This window comes from Castor canadensis, chromosome 15 (assembly GCF_047511655.1).
Source record: "Castor canadensis chromosome 15, mCasCan1.hap1v2, whole genome shotgun sequence".
Classification (NCBI taxonomy): domain Eukaryota; kingdom Metazoa; phylum Chordata; class Mammalia; order Rodentia; family Castoridae; genus Castor; species Castor canadensis.
This window is the reverse complement of record NC_133400.1, coordinates 36,297,133-36,320,299: the sequence shown is the minus strand read 5'-3', so window position 1 is coordinate 36,320,299 and position 23,167 is coordinate 36,297,133. Positions and strand designations below refer to the sequence as shown.

Sequence of the window (23,167 nt, the reverse complement as noted above, 5' to 3'; positions counted from 1 at the left end):
CTGATTTGATACATAAATGCCCTCACAGTGTTCCCTAGGAGACTGTGCCTTGTCTGTTTGACTCAGTTAACAGACACATGTTTATAAGCTTGACTAGACAGTCAAGCTTTTCCTGTGGACTTCCTAGTCCATAGGAAAATAGGAGTTATAAATTGACAGAAAGGGCTGGTAGCTTAGTATGAGTCATAAACAGTAAGATTTGATGTGAGTAAAGATGGCCTGTCCTCTCCTGACAAAGACTGACCTTAGCTGACCACAAAGCACTGGGCTGGCTAGACCACAAATCTGTATCACTCTGTGACATTTTCATAGTTCCATCTGGATCCTATTTTGCCTGAGTTGCGTTTTGATATGTTTTGTTTCCCTGTTGTATTTGCCTCTCGTAGTGGAAGAATGTACCCTTTCCAGACAAGGTCACAGGTAAAAATGCACCAGGAAAAAAGGTTGGGATTTTTCGATGTTAGTTCTCCTCATTCATCCCATTTAATTCTCCCAGATAACCACATCCTTCTCTATGAATAAGAATGTGGTAGGTGAGAAAAGGTATCCTGTCTCCTAAGCAAGTACTCCTACTTAGTGCAGGGGCCAAAATGCCCTAGCGAGCCACACACTACAGGTTTGCCTTTGCCTTTCTGCTCAGCAGTTAGTTTCCTTCCTCCAGGCTTACTCTGTGTCTGCTGGCTGTTCTCAGCATCCAGTTCTGCAGGGAGAGTCCGTCCTGTGGGTCACTTTCTGAGCGCTTTAGTGTGGCTTCCTGCCATTGGCTTCTCAAACCAGAAGCATGTTTTAATGCCAGTTATTTTAAGTGTGGCTCTTCCAAAACAAAACAGGAAGCTGGATTTTGTTTTTGTTTTTGTTTTTTACTAGTCTTCTCCAAATGTGAAGGTTTCTATTCAGTAGACTCGAGATTATATATTAACGGAGAATAGTATACATATTTAATCACCTTTACTTTGTGTAACTTTGCTAAGTTCCTTTTCTTGGAGCAGGCTTCTCCTTATTGCAGGATCTGTCTCTTTATCTTTTGGATTTTACATTAGTTATCTATTGCTATGTAACAAAATTGCTTACCACAAAATTCAGTGGAAAAGCATTTAGCAAACATGTAGGTCATGAATCAGGAGCAGCTTCATTGAGTAGTTTTGGCTCAAGACCTCTTCTGAGGTTATAGTCAAGCTGTCAGCCAGCTGAAGGCTGAACTTGGGAAGAGTCTGCTTCTACGCTTGCTTCCATGGTTTTAGCTGACTGTTGGCCACAGTCCTCATTTTCTCACCACATGGGCCTCTCCCTAGGCTTAGGACAAGGCAAATGCCTTTCCCCAGAGGGAATGATATGCCAGAGAAGGGAGAAGGCAGGGAGAACCCAAGACAGAATCTGCAGTCTGTCATAACAGTCTTGTAACCATATTATATCTTTCCATCATGTAGACCAACCCTGATACAATGCGAGCAGGGACTCACTCCACAAGGGTGTGAATGCCAAGGTGGGGATGAGCTCTTTGAGAGCAGTCTTGCAGGCTGGCTCACACCAACTGATTGTAGCCCAAGCTGGCCCCAAACTGGCAATCCTTCTGCCTTGGCCTTCTGGGATTATACACATATGCCACTATGCCCAGCTCTTTTTTCTTTTTTTGGTGGAACTGGGGGGATTTGAACTCAGGGCTTTGCACTTGCAAAGCAGGTATACCTCGATCCCATTTTGCTCTGGTTATTTTGGAGATGAAATCTTGCAAACTCTTTGCCCAGGCTGGCCTTGAACCATGATCCTCCCAATTTCAGCCTCCCAAGTAGTTAGGATTACAGGTGTGAGCCACTGGTGCCCAGCACATTCATTGCTATTTTTAAGATTTTTGTACATTTCATTTCTGTTGATATGTATAGATAGTCCCTGTTCCTCAAAGTTGAAGTAGTTTGTTTAGAGTTCTAATGTAAACCTATGGATTGTTAATTAAAGAATAGAAATTTCTGTGATGCAGAAGCAGTAAGAATATCTGTCGTACCCTTTGTTGGTTGAGTCTTCAAGGGAAAAAAGACCCACAAACAAATGAATGATTTTTTAGTAAAAATTGAAACCACCTTTATTTGTCAGCTTCCTCTTGGATTTTGTTGATGATCTTGTTTGGGGACATAAAAACTTCATTAGCTGTTTTTAGTGAGGTGAAGATATTTGGGAAGTTTCTGTTACTTGACTCATATAAATGTCCTCAGACATTTTACCTTGAATCCCATCTCTTTCTTTCTGGTTGGATATATGCTACCAGTTTGTTTGTATGCAGCCAAGCCCCAAAACCACTGTTTATTTTGGATTGTTAACAGCACTCAGAAGTGAAATTTAGTCTCTGAAGAAATGCCTGGGTATGGTGGCAAGAGATCTTTGAGCACAGTGTGGCAAGTCACCATTTTTAGCATGATTATGGGGGCCCAATTAAAATTGGGCCATTTTCCTAATCCCAAGTCAGCATTAGCTTTTGTTCCCATTGAATTTACTCATTTAAAAAGGCTGGCCTGTATTCCTAGCTGCTTGGAGATTGAGATCAGGAGGATTGAGGTCTGAAGCCAGCCTTGGCAAATAGTTCATCGAGACCCCATCTCCAAAATAACCAGAGCAAAATGGACTGGAGGTGTGATTCAACAGTAGAGCTCCTGCTTTGCAAGTGTGAAGCCCTAGTTCAAACTCCAGTCCCATCCAAAAATAAATAAATAAATAAATAAATATAAAAGGCTATAGCAAGTCAACAGTCTTCATAAAGATACTTTAATCAGAAGAGTCTTTTAAGTTCGCATTGAAAATTTATGTATTCGTCAGACTAAGTCCATTTCTTATTCAAGACCCAAGTTACAAAGACAGCGCTAGGAGTTCACATTCAGTTTTGTATTTTCATTGTTTAAAGTTTTCTTCGTCCTGTTCATGCTTATCTTCGAACAAATAGACGTGTAACTGAGGTTACTGTTGAGGAATGTGAATGTCAGAGATGGGTTTTGTTCTTAAGGCTTGCTGGTATTAAGATTCTGGGACTTAAAAGTTCATTGGACTGGGCAAACAAACTAAGATTATTGAAAAATTAGGTTTTGAGATTGAGACTTTCTGTGGTAAGTCCTCTGCATTTGGAGGGGATATTAGGCCATATACATCCAATGCTGATATGAAAGAAAATATGTTGTTACTCAGATCTGCCAAGTGTCATGAGATACACTAAATATTTTGCTCTGAGTCTGACATTTACGCTGATTACTGATCATGCCCTCATCAGTACTGGCCTAGTTTAAGAAAGAATTGTTTGCCTAGAGATGGGAAGGAAGCTGAAATGAAGGGAAACCTGGCTTACATATCATAGGAGCCAGATATTTGTTTTAATTCTATTTTGAGACAGGAAAATAAAACACGTCAAATAATTATAAAGTCGTCGTTACATTTAATGAGTCACATAGGAAGATACATTATCAAAACCAGCCTTTCTAAGTTACAAGAATACTTTGGGTACTCTTGAGACTTTTAAAACTTTACACATGGTCTCTGCAGTTTATCTACTGACCCAAATAATTCCCCAAGAATATTTTCTTAATCTCCAATACAGGAAATTATATTTCTTAGTAATGCCTAAAATCCACTGAGAAATGAGTGCAGGCTCCATGGTCTGGTGCTAAAGACAGGATACATGGGCCTCCATATGTTTTGATTCAGTCAATCAGTGAGTCACCTGGCATTGACCAAATGTTTAGTATATGCTAAGTTCTAAACTGAATTCTGGAAGCTAAGAGAACTTTTGACAAATGTGTAGTATATTAATATTAAACTGTGTGGTAGATGCTGGTATTTAAAGACTGAGGAGACACAGACTTGGCCATTGAAACCTTCATTCTAAATTCACATGAATGGAAAACAAACAAAAACAAATAGATGACTGAAGGTATTGCTCAAGTGATAGAGTGCCTGCTTTGTAAGCAAGTACTGAGTTCAAACCCAGTCTTGAAAAACAAGCCAAAAATGGCTCTATCAAAAAACAAATGGAAAAAATTTGAAGATTTTTTTTGGTTCTTTATTTTCCTGAGTAGATAACTGCCACTAATATTGAACAAATGATTCCCAATAATAATTTCCGTCTGCATTTCAGTGATTGTTATGTAGAAATGTTTAGTAGGTAAGCTTGAAAGAAAGTAAGTTAGGTAAGCTTTAAGGTTGTATTACCATCCCCAAAATAATGATGAAAATATTGACAAGAAGAAATAGAATTTACTGCTAATGTGAGATTCTTCTGGATATTTGATCCACAGATATCTCCATTATTACTAGGGTTTTGTGTTTTTGTTTCATTTGGTGGGAATTTGGTGCCACTTGAGCCACACCTCTAGCCCTTGTGGTAGATCTTGGTGGTTTTTTGTTGTTGTTGGCTTTTCAGGGTTTTTTCATAATGCTGGGATTTGAACTCAGGGCCTCGTGCTTGCTAGGCAGGTCCTCTACCTCTTAAGCCAGATCCCTACTGCTCCTTGTAGATCTTGAATGGAACCCTTAGGAGTTAGGAATTTGCTTGATTTGTGATGAAAACTCATACATGTTTAAGTCTGCAGATGATACACAGTAACACAACACATGATAGTTCAAGCCAGTGACAGACTGCATATACAGTGGTGGTGCTGTAAGATCATCACAAGCTAAACAGTCCCATCCTTGGTGATGTAACTGCTGTAGTGTTTGGCACAGCTCATTACTCATATTTGTGGTGATGGGTCATGCAAACAAACTTACTGTGCTGCCAGTCACATAAAAGTACAGCACAGGCCAGGTAGAGTGGCACCTTGCCTACAGTCCTCACACGCAGGAAGCTGAGACAGGAGGATCAAGAGTTTGAGGCCAGCCTAAGCTACATAGCAAGCCGTGTCAAAAAAAAAAAAAAAAAAAAAAAAATATATATATATATATATATATATACACACACATATATATATATATCTCCGTATATCACAGAGTTATGTAGATTGCATGATACTTGATAATAAATAACAGTGTTATTGGTCTATATATTTAGAATTCTGTACCTTTTATCATTACTTTAAATTTTACTTACATTTTCTTAAAAAAAAAGAAAAAGAAAAAGTTACTATAAAGCTGCTGTTAAGCCAGCAGGAGCCTAGCATACCTGGTACATCTCGTGTTCCACACATTGATTGCATCAAGAGGCCACCTTATCTTCGATGACGGTAATATATTTTGTCTACAGAGTTCACTTAGTGAATGTTGAGATGTTGGGTTTGAGTGAAGCTGAGAAAAAATTTTTAAAAAGAGGCCACCTTAAGTGAGTGGATCTATACCATCCAAGTATAGGTAAGTACACTCTGATGCTTACACAACAGTGAGATTGCCTGACAATACATTTCTTAGCACACATCCCACCCAGTAACACATGGCTGTAATTAGAGTAGTGATTTAGAAATATTATTTATGAGGAGTAAAAAATGGATAGTAGAAAAATGAAGCTAAGAAACAAATGGGTAGACTGTTTTGATGATGCAGGCAGGATCTTCCACATTTCTACTGTGTGCCAAATTATATTCTAAGCATTTTACATGTATTGCTCATTTAATCTAATGATGAGCCTTTGAGATAGGTATTGTTTTTAGGTCCATTTTGCAGATGAGAAAACTAAGTCTCAAGTGATTAAATAATTTGCCCCAAGCTCACAGCTAGTAAATGTTACAGCCAAGACTCTAACCTAAGGAGACTGGCTCCAAACTAACTCAATAACTACATTATTCTATCATTATCCATGTTTTATATTCATTATCCCTTTAATGATGATTTGAAGAGCAGGTACTGTTTTCTTGATTTCAGATGAGTTTAAAGAGGTTAAGGAAATGAGTAATCTGAAAAGGAAATTAAGGAAGCAATGCCATTTACAATAGCATCTAGAAGAATTAAATACTTAGAAATAAAGCTAACCAAGTGAGAGATTTGTATACTGAAAACCTTAAAACATTGCTAGCAGTAAATTAAAGAACACTTTAAGTCTATTAAAAATTATTCCTGTTCATGGATAGGAAAACTTAAGATTGTTAAGAAGCCAAATACTACACAATGTGATTGTGAAATTCCTTCCAAATTCCAACAGCCTTGATTTTTGTTTTGAGACAGGTTCTCTCTATGTAGCCCAAGCTAGCGTTGAACTTGCCACCCTCCTGCCTTAGCTTCCCTGGTGTTGGGATTACAGATGTGCACCACCACGCCTGGTTCCAACAGCCTTTTTAAAAAAAAAAAAAGAAAGAAAGAAAGAAAAGACAGTCTTCAAATTTACATGGAATTGCAAGAAGGATTAAATAGTCAAAACAGTCTCAGGAAGAAAAGAACAAATGTGGTTGTTTCCACCTTTTATCTTACGTGAATAATGTGCAGTCTTTTGACATTAGGTGCCTAGGTATGGAATTGCTAAATTATACTATGAATGAACTTTATAAAGAACTGCCTAACTCTTTTCCTGACTTCATACTACAAAGCTTTTGTAATTAAAATAGTATGATATTGGCATAAGGACCAGAGATATAAACCAGTGGAATAGAATAGAGAGCCCAGAAGTGAATGCTTAGGTGGTGAATTAATTTTTCCCCATGGCCAATTCAATGGGGAAAGGACAGTCCTTTCAACAAGTGGTGCTGGGAAAATTTGATATCCACTTGCAAAAGTGGATTGCAAAAGGTTGATTTGGACTCTTACCTTACACTATAAAAATTAACTTGAAATGATCAAAGATCTAAACTATAAAACCCTTAAAGAAAACTTTGGGGGAAATCTTCATACATCATTTGACAATGAGTTCATGGATATGACACCAGAAACACAGGCAACAAAAGAAAAAAAAAGTAAACTTCATCAAATAAAAAACTTGGGGGCTGGCTCATGTGATAGAATACCTGCCTGACAAGCATAAGGTCCTGAGTTCAAACCTCATTACCACCAAAAAAGAAAATTTTAAATTCTTCTACATCTAAGGACACTCTTGAGAAAGTGAAAAAACTTCCTATATATACAATAAATGGTTTACATCCAGAATATCTATAAAGAACTACTATAATTTAATTGCACAAAACAACTCAATTAAAAATGGGCAAAATATTTGAACAAACATTTCTCTAAAGAAGATTTACAATGGCCAGTAAGCACACGAAAAGATGCTGACCATCGTGAGATGGTTAACAAGATACTACTTCACACCTAGCAGGATGGCTGTAATAATAGATTTTAATAGGAAAATCAGCCACACGTGGTGGTACATATCTGTAATCCCAGCACAGGAGGCTGAAGCAGGAGGATAGGGAGTCCCAGGCCAGCTTGAGCAACAAAGTGAGACCCCATCTCAAAAAAAAAAAAAAAAAACAGTGAGCTGGGTGCTGGTGGCTGACCCCTATAATCCTAGCTAGTCAGGAGGCAGAGATCAGGAGGATTGTGGTTTGAAGCCAGCCCAGGCAAATCGTTCTGTGAGACCCTATCTCTCAGAAAACCCCTCACAAAAAAGGACTGGTGGAGTGGCTCAAGGTGTAGGCCCTGAGTTCAAGCCCCAGTACCACAAAAATGAAATAAAATAAAAAGTAAATGAATAAATAAATAGAAAAATAAGTGTTGGCAAGAATGCGGAGAAATTGAAATGCTTGTCACAGCCACTGTGGAACACAGTTTGACAGTTTTTTATAATGTTAAACATAGAAGTACAATGTGATCCAGCAGTTTCACCCATAGGCACTGTATATATCAGAAGAACTGCAAGTGAGGGTTGCAAACGGGTCTGTACATGCATGTTTATAACAACACTATTTACATCAGCAAAAGATGAAACAATCCAAGTGTTCATCATCAGACAAATGGTGAAGCAATGTGGTGTGTACATAGCATGAAATGTTATGCAATCATAAAGAAATGAGCTTTTCATATATGTTACAAAATGGATAAACCTAGAAAACATTATGCTAAGCAGAGTAAACCAGACAGAAGGAAAATATTGTAGAATTCCACTTAGATGAGGTCTCTTAAGTAGTCACATTCATGGAGACAGAAAGGAGAATGGTGGGTTTCTAGGGTGGTAGGGAGGGGGAAATGGGCGGTTATTTAAGAGGTCATGAAAAGGTTTGGGGGAGAAATAGCAGTGATGGTTATAACACCATTGTGAATGTATTTAATGCCACTCAGTTGTACATTTGAAAATTGTTAAAATATTGTGATATATATATCACATAATAAAACCATAATATGTGATATACATATCACATAATAAAACCATAATAAAAGCAGCTTTTAAGGATTAGGAGCCTGGTTCAAGTGGTAGAGTATCTTCCTACCAAGCATAAGGCTCTGGTTCAGACCCCAGTACATGGGTCAGGGAGTATTGAGGGAAGAGAAGTCTTAAAGGACTTTCCCAGAGTCACAAAGTTTGTAAGTGAAAGAGCTAGACTTTCCAGCCAAAGCTGCGACTTCCAGCCTCTTAGAGGTGGGCTAGGGGGGTTGCTTCTCCACAACAGGAGTACTGAAAACGGGAAGTTTCCTTTTATCTAAGGCAGCTTGGTATGTCTGTAAAGCCCTGCATTTCTTTTTTTTTTTTTTCATTTATTCACATGTGCATACATTGTTTGGGTCATTTCATTTCTCCACCCTGCCCCTTCCACCCTCCTCCCCTGCCCCGGTTTCAGGCAGGTCCCGTTCTGCCCTTGTGACTGATTTTGTTGAAGAAAAGACATAAGTATAATAAGAAAGACAAAGCGTTTTTGCTAGTTAAGTTAAGGATAGCTATATGGAAAGATTCCTGCTATTGCTCTCATGTACCCATGTGTTACCATCCATGTTGATTCAACTCTAACTGATCTTTACATTGGTTCCTGATCCCCTACTAGTGATAACCTCTGTCGTTTTAAGGTTTCTGTATTAGCTCCTCTGGAGTCATGTTTTGGGTTTTCTGCCTATTCCTATATCTCCCGTATGTGCGCTCCCCTTTTCTTGTGATCCAAGTCCAACAACATTGCTGCATTTGCCCTAGATCTAAAGTCTGCATATGAGGAAGAACATAAGATTTTTGATCTTCTGAGCCTGGCTGACCTCACTCAAAATGATGTTCTCCAGTTCCATCCATTTACCTGCAAAGGATAAGATTTCATTCTTCTTCATGGCTGACTAAACTTCCATTGCGTACAAGTACCACATTCTTGATCCATTCATCAGTAGTGGGGCATCTTGGTTGTTTCCATAACTTGGCTATTGTGAATAGTGCTGCAATAAACATGGGTGTGCAGGTGCCTCTGGAGTAACCTGTGTTGCATTCCTTTGGGTATATCCCCAGGAGTGGGATTGCTGGATCATATGGCAGATCTGTGTTTAGATTTTTAAGAAGTCTCCAAACTTTTTCCAGAGTGGTTGCACCAGCTTGCATTCCCACCAGCAGTGGATTAGTGTTCCTTTTTTCCCACATCCTCGCCAGCACTTGGTGGTGTTTTGGATGATGGCTATTCTAACAGGTGAGGTGGAATCTTAGTGTGGTTTTGATTTGCATTTCCTTTATGGCTAGAGATGGTGAGCATTTTTTCATGTGTTTTTGGCCATTTGAATTTCTTCTTTTGAAAAAGTACTGTTTAGTTCAGTTGCCCATTTCTTAATTGGTTCATTGATCTTAGGAGAGTTTAGTTTCTTAAGTTCCCTGTATATTCTGGTTATCAGTCCCTTGTCTGATATATAGCTGGCAAATATTTTCACCCACTCTGTGGGTGGTCTTTTCAGTTTAGAGACCATTTCTTTTGTTGTGCAGAAGCTTTTTAGTTTTATGAAGTCCCATTTATTCATCCTTTCTCTTAGTTGCTGAAAACCCTACATTTCTAAAACTTAGATATATCAACTGATCTTCATGGTTAAGAATTGGCTACTCAGAAAATCTGCCCATCTAGAAACAAGTGTTTTTTTACAGTATTAACTAGTACATTTAATGATCATTACTAACATAAAAGTGACGTGTGTTAAAGATGTTAATAAGGGGTTGGGGATTTAGCTCAGTGGAAGAGCGCTTGCCTGGCAAGTGTAAGGCCCTGAGTTCGGTCCCCAGCACCGGAAAAAAAAAAAAAAAAAAAGATGTTAATAAGTCATCAATTAATGAGAGAACCAGTAAGATCTTATGTCTAGTTCAGTGGAGAATCCAAAAAATAAAAACTCATTTATAGTCACTCAGGATTGCTGAATAAATTAAAAATTGGTTTTTTAAAGATGCAAAACCTGCCTTGTGGGGGGACAGGATCAGTTGTACCTCTATTTGACAAAATTCAATTTCATTTCTATGGGCAAGAAACATTTTCATTGCTGCCAGTTTTGTACAACTTAGAGAATCGGAAGATGAACCACCAACTCACCTTGCCTTGTGAAGGAACACCTGCACTCCAGGGGCCTTTTCTAGACTAGACTCTAGCATGGGACAAAAAGATGGCTCTGGCTGGGTGTCAGGAGACCTGATGCCACCTGTGATTGCTATGGGCTTGAAACAATGTGTTTAATCTCCCAGAGTCTTTTGCCCTGGGTATAGAATGGAGGGTTAGAGCAGATCCTTGAGTTTCTGCCCACCTTTTAAAGTTTTATACATTTTGATTCTGTTCTGTGCTTCTTAAATTCTTGATCTTTCCTGAATTCCCAAACCTTCAGGCAACCTTGGCATTCTCAGGGAGCTGTCTGCTAAGGATGTGTAGTAGTTATGACACAAATAGTAAACACATGTTTTTGTGGAGTTAACCCTCTCTTTTGTTGCTGGCTGTAATTAACATTGGTCTTGCACACCCATCCTTCCTTGTTCCACTGCTGCCCCCCAGGCATGAAAAGCCTGCTTTTTGTAAAAGTGAACACTGCTTTCATAGGAAGCATCTGGAAGATTTATACCCCTACACCATAAAATGAACAGGGCTTGGGAGGACAATGCTTTAGGGTAAGCGAGTAGAGAGACTAAGAAACGAAAATTACGTTCTGTCTTCAGCAAAGATTAGTATAGATATCTATCCTAAGGGTATCTGTGGTTACCTCAGTTTCCACCACATTCTGGAGAGTTGTATGTTTCTCCATCTCTACTGCTCTCCATTGGTTGAATCACCTGCAAGAGACACCATTTTGCTGCAAGACTTATTCAAGACAAGGAGCGTGTTACAGAAAGCTACTGAAGATTGCTGAAGTTTTATACCCTCATATTCTTTCTCCTTTCCTTCTCTTTCAGAACTTCCCTTACTCCTTCCCACAGTGATTCCATAGCTCTGGGACCTGCTTTCACTGAAACCATGTTCTGTGGAAAAGGGAAATCATAGGTGGAAAAGAACGTTGAGTTTCCCAGTAACAGCTGCTTGGGAAAAGCCTAGTCCCTCCCTCCAAGGAGCTCCTAACGTGCCTCTGGCTCTGCCCCGGTGCTGTGCGCTTACCTTAATGTGGTTCAGTTCCTTCATTTTGCTGCCTCTGGCTCTGCCCCGGTGCTGTGCGCTTACCTTAATGTGGTTCAGTTCCTTCATTTTGCTGACCATGTAGCTTGGGCTGGCTTTAAACTCATGATCCCCCTGCCTCAGCCTCTGACTGTATAGTATTTTATCAGATGAATGTACCATGGTTTGCTTAATAATGCTCCTAATGTTGAGTATTCATAGCAAGTCTGAATTTTGCCATTGTTTATGGTGCTTCTGTGAGTAACTCCCAAGTGTAAACTTCATGTCATTCATGTGCTTAGAGATGAATTGGTGCAAACAAATCCCAGACTCTGGGGCTGTGAATGTTCGGAAGGCTTTCAGTATACTGCCAGACTGCTTTTCTGAAAGGTTGAGATAGTTTAGATTTCTTTAAGCAACACTGTTTGAGAATATCTATTCACTTTCTTGAACATCAACCTTTGTCATTCCTTAAACTTCTTAACTAGTTACTTATTTTGGTAACCAGAAAATGCTCCTTGGTGAAATAACCATTTTTTTCCTGTGTATATGAACCACTTGTTAAGAACACTACTGTCATCCCATATATTGAAGAAACCCACTTCTCAAGTCAGGGAGAGTTGGGCGGCAGGTCCCATGTTAGGCTGACATGTTGGATTTTTTTTCCCCTGTTGTTTTTCCCTTGCCTGAAAAAGTTCAACCTGCTTAAATATTATAATCTTGGGTAAGGCTATCAATAAATCCTAGGGATTCTGTTGCTGTCGTTTCTTTTTGCTGATCCCTTTTGAGAGGGAGAATGTGGAATGACAGCTGAATGGTTAGGCCTTGGTAGGTAACCTGGGCCTCATTCCCTGATTGGCATCTGTGTAAGATAATATTTTGCTTGTCCTAACAAGGAATCAAAGTGTGAATTCTCTGACAACTCAGTGTTTCCTTGCTCTCACATTGCCTTGCACAAGGTCCAGTGGGTGATTCTTAAATTCCAGGGCTGTCCTGTCTCCCAGTTAGCTACACCATTTTCTCGACTGCAGTTTGTGTTCTCTAGGCTTGTGTTTGAGGATGGAACATTTTGAAATGCAGAACAGTTCTGAGTTCATTTAATTTTTTATAACAAAGCCCCTGTGCCTAAATGGCCATCTTTTATATTATAAGGTAGAGCTGCATTAAAATAGTGGTTCCCACTCCTGCCCTTACTGTGCAAAGCACTGAATTCAGCACTACCCTAGAGAAGGGGTTGGGTATCCTAAGGCACTGGTTACATAATTGTGGCTTGGCTGCACCCAGGTAGCCTTCCTTCCTCCTGTGAACATGAAATTCAGGCTGGTAACAGTAACAGGATCTCAGCAAAGCTCCTCACAAAGCACCACGGGCTAGGGCCACATGCAGCCTGTGCCCTGGCTGAAGCCTCAGAGGACCACTCTTGATCTTTAGAATGCAGTAACCAGAGACAGCTAGTACTTTTCCTCCTGTGCATTAATTTTAATTAAGCAGTAACACCTGCTCTGTGGTCTACCTGCAGCTAATCTGATCTTTGGAGTGTTTTCTCACCCTTGGCATTAATTGCAAACAGAGCAGCAGGCAGAAAAATCTCTCAGAGTAGCCCAACCATTGCTAGGTTTTGTGAAACAAATTAAATGCTACTAAACACAGTTAGGGAAGATGAAAGATGACTTCTTAGAATATGGTAGAATATGGGCAAGCCAAACCTTGAAAAGAGCAAGTGGCATTACAGGTCCATTTATGAGAATACATCTAATTCAAGACGCCACACTTCTGATACAGTATGCATTGTGCTTTGAGGTCTACAACGATTTTCTTTTTCCACAACAATCCCACAGAGACTGGTGGGAGAGGCTTAACACTTTGCATGGCCTCATTTGTTCTGTCAGGGAGCCATAAAGGAGGAGAAAGCTTGAATTGTTTTCTCTCCTGGGTCATTCATGGTTCAGGCATGAAGCCTGGCCCAGCCTAGAGCCCTTCACCTCCAAGGCCACACTGGGGTCATTTAATGACACCCCTTATGTCTCCAGCTAGCCTTAGAGTCTAAAATTAGGGTTTGCTACTATTACAGATAGTAAGTAATCAAGTTTGGAAGGAAAGGAGTGAAAAAAATTCTTTTAGCTTCATGAGATACGAGTGGAAGAAAGACAAAACAGAAGAATCATAGCAAAACTAAATAACTAGACATACATATTAGGTAACTATATAATTACTGTGTTGTTTATTAATATATACAGTAATCACTTTCAGAAAGGAGTATGAAGAAGGCAACAAAAGTGCTGGTATCTGCCTGTAATCTTAGCTACTCAGGAGGCAGAAATTAGGAGGATTGTGGTTCAGAGCCAGCCCAGGCAAATAGTTCAGAAAACCCATCTTGAAAAAAAAAAAAAAATCATAGAAAAGTGTTATTGGAGTGGCTCAAGGTTTAGGCCCTGAGTTCAAACACCAGTACCTACAAACAAAAAAAAAGTGCTGGCTTCTGCTTTGGCAGCACATATACTAAAATTGAAACAATACAGAGAAGATTAGAGTGACTCCTGTGCAAGAATGACTTTGTGAAGTATTCCATATTCTTTTTCTTTAAAAAAAAAAAGTAACAAAAAAAGATTTTTAAAAGTACTTTATGAAATAGTACAAGAAGATTAAGTATAAAAAACTAAAAGAAAAATAAGACTAGTAATGAGCTAGAACTAAATATTTCCTACATTTTTTAAATCTATATTCTTCTTTTCAGGTTTCTGACCTCAGGTCATGTGATACTTTTCTTTACTCAGGTGAACTATAAAGACTGACAGAGGTGATTTGGTAGGTCACTGGGGTCTGGCTCCCTATGTGGTAGGCCCAGATCAAAATGAGTCAATACTTTTAACAATGTATCAGCCAACCAGGGTAGGGGAAATAAGCTATTATTATGAGGATTTCAAACCATGTTTCATATTCTTACACCATGGCATTGCCAATTATATTTGTTCATTGGCACATAACCTTAGAGTTGAGCTATAGATACCTACAAAAAAGCCATTGCTAGCCAGGCACTGTGGCCTACCTATAGTCCCAGAACTCAGGAGGCTAAGGCAGAAGGATTACAAGTTTGAGGGCAGCAAGACCCTGTCTCAGGGAAAGAAAAAAAATGCCATTGTTTATATGAGTTCTGTCATTTTCTAGTTCACATTGGCCACTAGGAAGTAGAACATCTAGCCAGGTATGGTTATATAAAGGGAATTTTTGTGCCTTAATAAAAGCATAAAAACTGAACTTCTATTTCACATTTCACATTTGCTACTAATGAATTTTCAAACTAGCAAGTCTCTTAGGACTTCTAAACAAATTTTCTTTCTTAGGTTGCAGAGAACATGTCTTGGAAGATGCAAAACCTGAATCTATCAATGACACAACTGACTTGGCGCTGCCACCTGAAATGCCAATATTGATTGATTTCCACGCTCTGAAAGACATTCTTGGGCCCCCGATGTATGAAATGGAGGTGATCATTTTCTCATTTCTTTATTAGTACCAGTTTACTCTGGTAGTTGCTTAAAAAATTCAGGGAAATAGAGTTGGCTGTTTCCCGAGGCTGAAGTTTCTTAAAATTGGAAGCTTGCTTTTTTGTATGATATTGCATGGTAGTACTTAATGTGACAGTACGGCTGTTGCAGGTGGCCAAAGACCTTGTCCATGTCCTCTTTTAAAAAGACACCAGTCTCATTTTACTCCCATGTACCTAGCTCATTTTAAGAATAGTGTGACTTTCTTTAATTTCCCTCCTTAGAAGTCTATCTTTCACTTGTAAGTGCTTTTGAAGATTTGTTTGTTGCTACTTGGGGGTTGGGAAGGAGGTGGGGAATGAACCTGATACAGAATACCTGAAAGCATGAGCATAGCTTTGACTTCAGACTAATGCTAGTGCAGACCCTGGTGATATCTTTCAGGAACCTATTCTTTTATTGTTAATAGTTTCACTAGGACTAAACCCAAGTGTAGATCCACCCCTAGGTCAGTCTTTTCTCCTTTAACAGTGCCTCACAGCCAAAGGCCTGATCCACAGGACTGAGTTGAGGCAGCTAATGGAAATGGGCTTAGAACATGACTGAATATTCTAAAATATGAAATATTTTATAGGATGCTTCAATGAGCATTTACAGATCTGTTCTTAGAAAAGTTTTCTGCTATAATACTGAATTTAGCTTTACTAAGGCCTCCTTTGTAGGTCTACAAGAAAAGATTTCCAGAAAACAACTCTGATAAATTATGTATCAGGTAATATCTCCATCTAGCTTTTGAAAGCGTTACCAGTAGCTATGGTTTTTCCCTAAGTTCTTATAACTAAGGAGAAAAGAAATAGTCCCCAAATGCACCTCATTTCTCTCTTCATTAAAGCTAATGAGCCTCTCTACAAAGCTCTCAGTTAACAAGAATAGAACTCATTTACCCTTGCCAGCAAATCGGGATTTGCATTAGTATGGCATTAGTATGGTTGTTTGAATTGTTAAGATACCATGGATTTAGCCAGGTGCCAGTTGCTCACACCTGTCATCCTAGCTACTCAGAAGGCATAGATCAGGAGGATCATGGTTTGAAGCCAGCCCAGACAAATAGTTCCGCAAGACCCTATCTTGAAAAACCCTTCACAAAAATAGGGTTGATGGAGTGGCTCAGGGTGAAGGCCCTAAATTCAAGCCCCAGTACCAATCAATCAATCAGTCAATAAATAAATAAATAAAAATGATACTGTGAATTCAAAAGAACTTGAGCAAAACTTTGGTTGAGAAAGGGAACAAAATCTGCCTTCTCATTCCAAGAGAATCATGACTTTGTGAATGAAGACACACAGATTCTGACTCCAGCATGTTCTATGGCCCTTTTCTCTAAGCTTTCCAAAAAAATACATTCCAGTCATTCTGAACTTTAAACTATATAAAAACACAAGCTTGTTTCTGTTGTATAAACCCTTTTCTCCCAATCATTTCTACTGATGTTAGGTTGGGAAGGAAGCATGGCTAACATTCTCCGAGCTTTGGCAAAGAAACAGCCAAAAGAATAAAAGTGAAAAAATTTATAAGCACTGTTTAACCAAGTCTCTTTGATGTTATTGGAGAAATCCCCTTCATTTTCCTTGCAGCATCTGAGCTATTACATGTGAATACTTCTACCCGCATGAATTGAAAGGAGACTCTATAACTATTTTGCCATCTACAACTAGAATCTCAGGATCAAAGATGTAATGCCTGAGTTTAGAAGATTTTGTTCATTTTATTCACTCTGTATACTGGGGTTTCCGTCTGTACCTAGAGTGGTCTGATAGCCATCAGCCCCAAATTATTCAACAACATTCTGCCACAGATTTTAGATCTACAAAATTAAGATTTATGAAACATTTCTTTATTCTCCATGAGGGCCATCACTGTGCCTGGGAGTCTTCCCTGTTTCACATAGGAGAAAATCTTAGAATTTAAATGACCCAGGTGTAGTGGCACAAATCTGTAATCTCAGCCCTCTAGAGGCTGAAGTGGGAGAATCTCAAGTTCTATGCTAGCCTGAGCTACATAGCAAGACCCTGGCTCACAACAATAAAAAGAGAGATTAAATTATGCAAATTCACGTAAGGTACACTCAGTAGAATCAGTATTCAGAGTCAAATTAGATGACTCCAAGGCCACTCTTCTATAATACTCTCAGACCAAGATAATTCCTGACCTTTCCTGCCAAAAGACAGTGGCAATGATGTATAGCTTTAAAAAAACAAAGCAGGGCAGGGGAGGCATCTACTGTATTAGGTTTTCATTTATACTGTATTCTTACCAGTTGTAGTGCTCAGTTTTGGAAGGGACGCTCTGGCCACTCCCATTTGTGTATCTGTTGAGTTTCAGGCACTGTGGAAGGCCCCCTACCTTGGAAAGACACATTGCTCATGGTGTCTTTCCAATAACAGATAAGGGAAAGGCTTACAGAGTGTTTAAATAACTTCCCAGAAAACACAGCATATGCCAGTCTTGAGATCTGGTTCCAGGCCTGCCTGACTCCAGCTTGTTCTCTGCACAGGCATACCTGAGCAGATCATCTGCTCTTTGCAGGGAGGACACAGTGACTGCACAGGACAGTCCCTATCTCCCTCCTTTTATTTTTTTTATTTTGTGAGATAGGGAGCCCAGGCTAGCCTCAAATTCATATACTCCTGTCTTAGCTTCCATTAAGGCTTGACTTACTGGTATATACCACTGTGCCTGTCTCTCTCTCTCTCTCTCTCTGTACCTCTCTCCTTCGTGCTTTCTTAGGTGAAGAATCTGAAGACAATATACTGGGAATATGAGAAGTATTCCTAAGGTTTTGTAAGATACATTTTTTAGTTTAAACACCTGTATTCTCCATGAAGATAAAAGTTCGGGGTCTATCTTTCTTTTTGGAAAGAGTTTGACTCATTCAGTAAACATTAAAAACCTAACGTGCTTCTAACAATACATAGCAAACAGGCACAAGGTATGACTACTACCTTTGGGTATTATAAGAAAAATTAAACAAGTAACTGGGTGCTGGGGGCTCACCAGCTCTCTGCTACTCGGGAGGCAGAAAACAGGAGGATCACGGTTCAAAGCCAGCCAGGCAAATAGTTCACAAGACCCTATTTTGAAAAAAAAAACCCTTCAAAAAAAGGACTGGTAGAGTGGCTCAAGGTGTTAGGCCTTGAATTCAAACCCCAGTACTGCAAAAAAAAATTTTTTTAATAAACAAGTAACAAATAATTACAAATGAAAATTGGTACTCTAAAGAAAACAATCAAGTAATGAGCTAGGGAGTAACTACTCTATCTTAGAGGAAGACTAACAGAGACAGAGGTAAAGTTATTGATGGATTACACAGGCAGTGAGGAAACACCTTTCACAGGACTTACAGGTTTCTGGCTAGACTGATGAAGCATTTGTGTGGCCATGCTTTTAGGGAAGACCAGGGTGGGTAGGGTATTACAAAGAAAAGATAGCTTTTTTGAACATGGTAAGTTTGAAATATCTGTGAGGCACTGAATGCAGACATTTAGAGGTGGCGATCTATTGCTTGGATGTGGATATAAATTATGGAGTTATCAGAAAATAGAGGACATTTAAAGCCCCAAAGTGCTGAGATCACCTAAGGAAAAAGTATATACAGCACAGTTATTTAGCAATTATGGGAGGGAGGAGATGAAGAGACTAAACAATCATGGAAGGCAAGGATATTGTGCTGCCAAGAAAACAAAAGACTTTTTCAGTAAGGAGGGAACATCAAATTGTATGTTTCCTGTTTGTGGCGAGACTGATTAAAGATCAGGTCAAAAAGACATGTGTTGAAGTTGACAGCATGGAGGGTGTGGTTGACTTGGAAGAGCGATTTCCTAGGGAGTGGTGGGGTTGGTAGATTCTGGAATGTGCTGAAGAGAATGCGAAGTGAGGAAATAGAATCAGTGTGAGGGTAGCTCTTCAGGAGTCTGCTGTGACTGATTGCAGAGAAACGAAGTGACTAGAAGAATATGGATGTCAAAGACAGAATGTTTTCAAGACAGTAACATAATAGCTGAAAAGAATAATCCAGTGTTGCTGGAGGGAGACAGCACAGTAAGAACAAAGTCTGGGCAAGTGAGCCGGCATGGGATCCAAAGCATGAGCACAGAATATAGCCTTTGTAAGGTATTATAAAGAAAGGGTCAAGAATATTGTTTTACTTACAAGGAAAAGACTGATCATAGGTGCTCACTTCAGCAGCACACATCCTAAAATTGGAAAGATGCAGAGAAAATTAATTAGCATGGCCCCTGCTCAAGGATGACATGCAAATTCATAAAGTGTTTCCAAATAAAAAAAAGAAAAGGGCTGGTAATGGAGCAATGCATGCTAACTGCACAAGGAGAGAGGTGCATCTAGGAAAGCTGTAGCCAGCAAGGAAGGAAAGTTCAAAGCAGGAGCACATTGAGCTGCCCAGATGAGAAAGAAAAGGTGTTCCAAATGAGCATGTCAGTGACAGTGTAGTTTCTATTGGTGACAGAGACCTTCAAGAGAGTGGGTGAGTTCAAGACATGTTTAAACAGGACTGAGAGGCCAGGTGCTAGATGGGAATTGTAGATTTGCCAAAGATACCCTGTTTGAAGGAAGGAGTTAGTAGGTGGGGAAGAGGGTTTGAATGGCAAAGGTGGTGAAGGGGGAATGAAGATGGTCAAGCCAGCTGCCATGACCAGGGGTTCAGTAGCAGGGAGGAAGAGTAAGGTCTGAAAGAAGTGAGGGAGCCTTTTAGTAAATGATAAACCCAATCTCCTCAAGTTTGAAGTCTTCCTCTGATACATGGGGTCATTACATTATATGTAAATAGAGAGCATGGAATTTGTTAATATCTACAAAGCACCCCACCATACTGCCCAATAAATATGAAAAAACAGACCTATTCCTAGTTACAAAGCCCCATTGTTTTCATAATTATAATGTCCTATCCACATTTAATAACCATACACTACTTTCACTGAAGATATATCTACGCAAATATATTAGTACCAAGGAATGTTAGTGACCTAGCAACTGGCAGTGAACAGTCGAGAAGGCACACTTTTATTAATGAGTTAGATCCCTGTAGGATTCTCAACAGGTTAAAAATAGGTTCTAGGAACTTACTCTAGATCCACACTTAGGAACAGCATCACAGGTCACCTTTTAAAATATCATGAAGTTTTCTAAAAACACAAGGTAGGTTAAACCCACCGTAAACAAATGCTGAAATAAGAGGAGGAATGGAGAGGGGCAGGCAAGACAGCCTAGACATGGCTCACACTGCGCATGTTATCATGGCTTAGCTTAGAGCACTTTCTCTGCATCTTGTGGGCTCTGACTAGGAGTGCAAGCCACATGCTTATTTCCTCACTGCCCTTTTACCTTCTCTAGTAAGCGACTACATGTAAAGAGTAAGTCACCAAAAGAATTCAGGCTGCTTTTAGAAGGGGTATGGACATTAAGCACCTCAAAAGTGACACCAAACCATTACTCCTGGTTGGGGACAGGATTCTATCGTGATTATTCCTGACTCCTTTCATGTTTTTGGATAGTACCCCACCTTGCTGTTGGCTGCTGATTATGAGATATGAAAAGCCTTTGTCTAAAGGTTACTTTCCTTAAAAAAATAATAAAGTATCCTGAGTAGAATGAGCAAAGGTGAATACCAAAAGATTGTGTCATCATGCTTACCTTTCTAGCAAGCTGCTAGAAATGGGCAAAGAAGTTGAACATTAACATAACACTCCAAAGGATCATGGTAGTAAATTACCCTTGTGTCCCACGGCAGTGAAACGTGCTGCAGCCCCTGTTGCAGATGCACTGATGCTACACAGCCGGACTGGGCCAGCACCCCTCAGGAATCTCTTGTGCCAAGAAAAGGCCTCACTGAAAGGAAGGGAAGGGAGACAGCTGGTACTAGCTGTGCAGGAGTTGGGCCAGGCTGAGACTCGCACTGCGTTAAGAGGTGACAGCAGTAGGTCCAGCACCTCTCCTAGGGAGACAGAACCTGCCCTGCCCTTTCCTCAATGCTAATAAAACAAGTCCACAACCAGAAAAATGAAATATTCATGAATTCAAGGCTTTAGGATTTCAATACAAAGACTTTAAAGAGGTTGCCAGATAGATAGAGCCTGTGGTAACAGCCCTGGCCGGAGGATAAACAGTGTTACATGAGCTATCACAGAAAGCAATTGGTGATATAAACATTACTGTAGAAGAAGTTTGCATACATAACACAGCACTTGGATGGCATGGGTTTGCATTTAGCACAGCAAGCACTATGTTTGTCTCTGGGAAAAAAGGGCCACAGAATTATTCACATCTCTATTCCTTGGCACCTGCTGGCCCTTCTCTGCCCAGAAAACTCTGCTTGTGTTTTAAGACTCCACTTGGCCTCTTCAGACACTGTCCCATCTCCCCATACAGCGGCCCTTGCCTTTTCTGGAATTGTTCATTCATCTGATGTCCTTACACGGCCTCTCAGTTTCAGGTCATACTCATCTTTATATCCATATAATCTGTAATAGAGCCTCATTCAGGATAATTGGGACTTCAATGAATGTGAAGTCTTAGTCTCTCTGATGGGTCTGTAAGAGTTGGTGTAGGCTTAGAAGAGTCACAACGAGTTGTGCATATTTACTATCTCAATCAGCTATCACTACTTTTATTATATTTCTTGTTCTGGGGTTTGAACTCAGCCTTGCACTTGTTAGACACTCTACCATTTGAGCCACTCTCCCAGCTCTAAACTATCACTACTTACAGTTACTGGAGGGTAGAACAATGTAAGTTGACAATGACTAGATACTCAAATGCTCCTACCCCAGTACCACAAAAATAAATAAATAAATAAATAAACTACACTAGGTTATAAAACCCATTCTGTCCTTCATTGGCCTTTTCTTTAAACATTTTAAATGCCTCTTCAATCTGCATGTTTATCCTACTGCTAGTGTGAATGGGAAGATGTATAGCAAAAACGAACTTGAGATGCTCCCATTCTACTTTGACATCTAATGGGGAAAACATTCTAACTTCAAGTCTTGGGTGATGCAACAGATGGTTCCACAAGCCAGTAATGGGAATAGAAGCTGATAGGAAAGTACTGGTGAGTAGACATTGAGTCATTTATTAAGGCATGCTATCAAACACACCTTGCTCTATGTGAAAGATGAGATCTGAAGCTGCATTCAAGGGCACATGTGCTTGTTCTCCATCACTGCTGAGGGGTAAACCCATAGAACTACATGGTTGGTTACTTGGTTTCTTTGTGAGAACACATGCCCTCAAATAATATGACTCCAAGTCTAAGAATTAAAGGTCCTTTTTTTTTTTTTTTGAAATTGACCTCATGATTTTATTGTCTCTATAACAAAATAAAAGACGAAGCTTAGAAATGCATCACTTGCACCTTTCTCTTCTATCTCTCCCAATTCAACATGCTTTAGTCTTACTGGTCGGCGTTCTCTTAGATCTGCAGTTGGACTCAGCACAATCTTCTTTGTAGTTTTAGCTTTTTTTTTTCCCAAAAAATAGGCATAGTTTGTCCACTGTGGCCACTTTGCTTCCTGTTGATATGCTGCTTCCCCTGGACACACAGAGAATCTTTGCCCTTCTTGTACTGTGTCGCTTTGTGAGGCAGGTGCTTGCCACACTTTTTTTACAGAAAGTTCCATGGGTTTTAGGAATTTTTAACTGTGGTTACAAAAACAAAGTTTCTTTATTTTTTTACTATTACCTTTGATCACAGAGATTCCAGGCTTGATGGTAACTTCAGTTCTCCCATCTGTGCATGTTGATGTAAGTTACACAGATCTGTCATCAGAACAAATCAAGTCATAGTAGTGATTGTGAGCCTGGGTGCTTTGGATTTGGACTTATCCATAGTACCCACCCTTCCAGTGAACAGTTCCCAGCCTCTTCCACCCAGAGTACCAAAGCTCTCCAGCACATGGTAAGTGTTGGAAAACTGGCTTGGTTTCTTGAAGGAACCTGGAAATCTATAAGAATCTTACTACTGGACTGGATGCACGGTTCAAGGTAAAACAGTTGCCCAGCAAGTGAGAGGCCTTTAGTTCAATCCCTAGGACAGAAAAAAATTTTTTTTTTTTTTTTTTTTTTTTGTGGTATTGGGGTTTGAGCTCAGGGTTTCATGCTTGCTAGACAGGTACTGTACCACTTGAGCCACTCTACCAGCCCTAAAAGAAAAAAAAAACATTACCAACTGATTTTGGGAGATTCTTTGGTACTATTTTGACA

General features: G+C 39.6%; 1 protein-coding gene, 1 long non-coding RNA gene, 2 other non-coding genes and 1 pseudogene across 4 annotated transcripts in view; 4 read left to right on the top strand and 1 right to left on the bottom strand.

Annotated features, from left to right (window-relative positions):
- The window catches only part of Lonp2 (lon peptidase 2, peroxisomal), a 102,750-nt gene that overhangs the window by 70,418 nt on the left and 9,165 nt on the right, over positions 1-23,167 (top strand). Inside the window, exon 12 of the mRNA XM_020181678.2 lies at positions 14,747-14,889. Coding sequence (XP_020037267.2) covers positions 14,747-14,889 — 143 coding nt within the window. The remainder of the gene's footprint in view (positions 1-14,746; positions 14,890-23,167) is intronic.
- Positions 5,035-23,059, bottom strand: LOC141417426 (uncharacterized). Its single transcript, XR_012441996.1, has 4 exons — positions 22,647-23,059; positions 19,100-19,143; positions 11,020-11,275; positions 5,035-5,256 (listed from the first exon to the last, which is right to left on the bottom strand). It is a non-coding gene; the product is annotated as an uncharacterized lncRNA (long non-coding RNA).
- LOC141417681 (small nucleolar RNA SNORD56) lies at positions 5,185-5,254 on the top strand. The gene has a single exon (XR_012442325.1). It is a non-coding gene; the product is annotated as a small nucleolar RNA SNORD56 (small nucleolar RNA).
- Positions 13,885-13,980, top strand: LOC141417660 (U6 spliceosomal RNA; annotated as a pseudogene).
- Positions 19,120-19,230, top strand: LOC141417658 (U6 spliceosomal RNA). Its single transcript, XR_012442308.1, has one exon. It is a non-coding gene; the product is annotated as a U6 spliceosomal RNA (small nuclear RNA).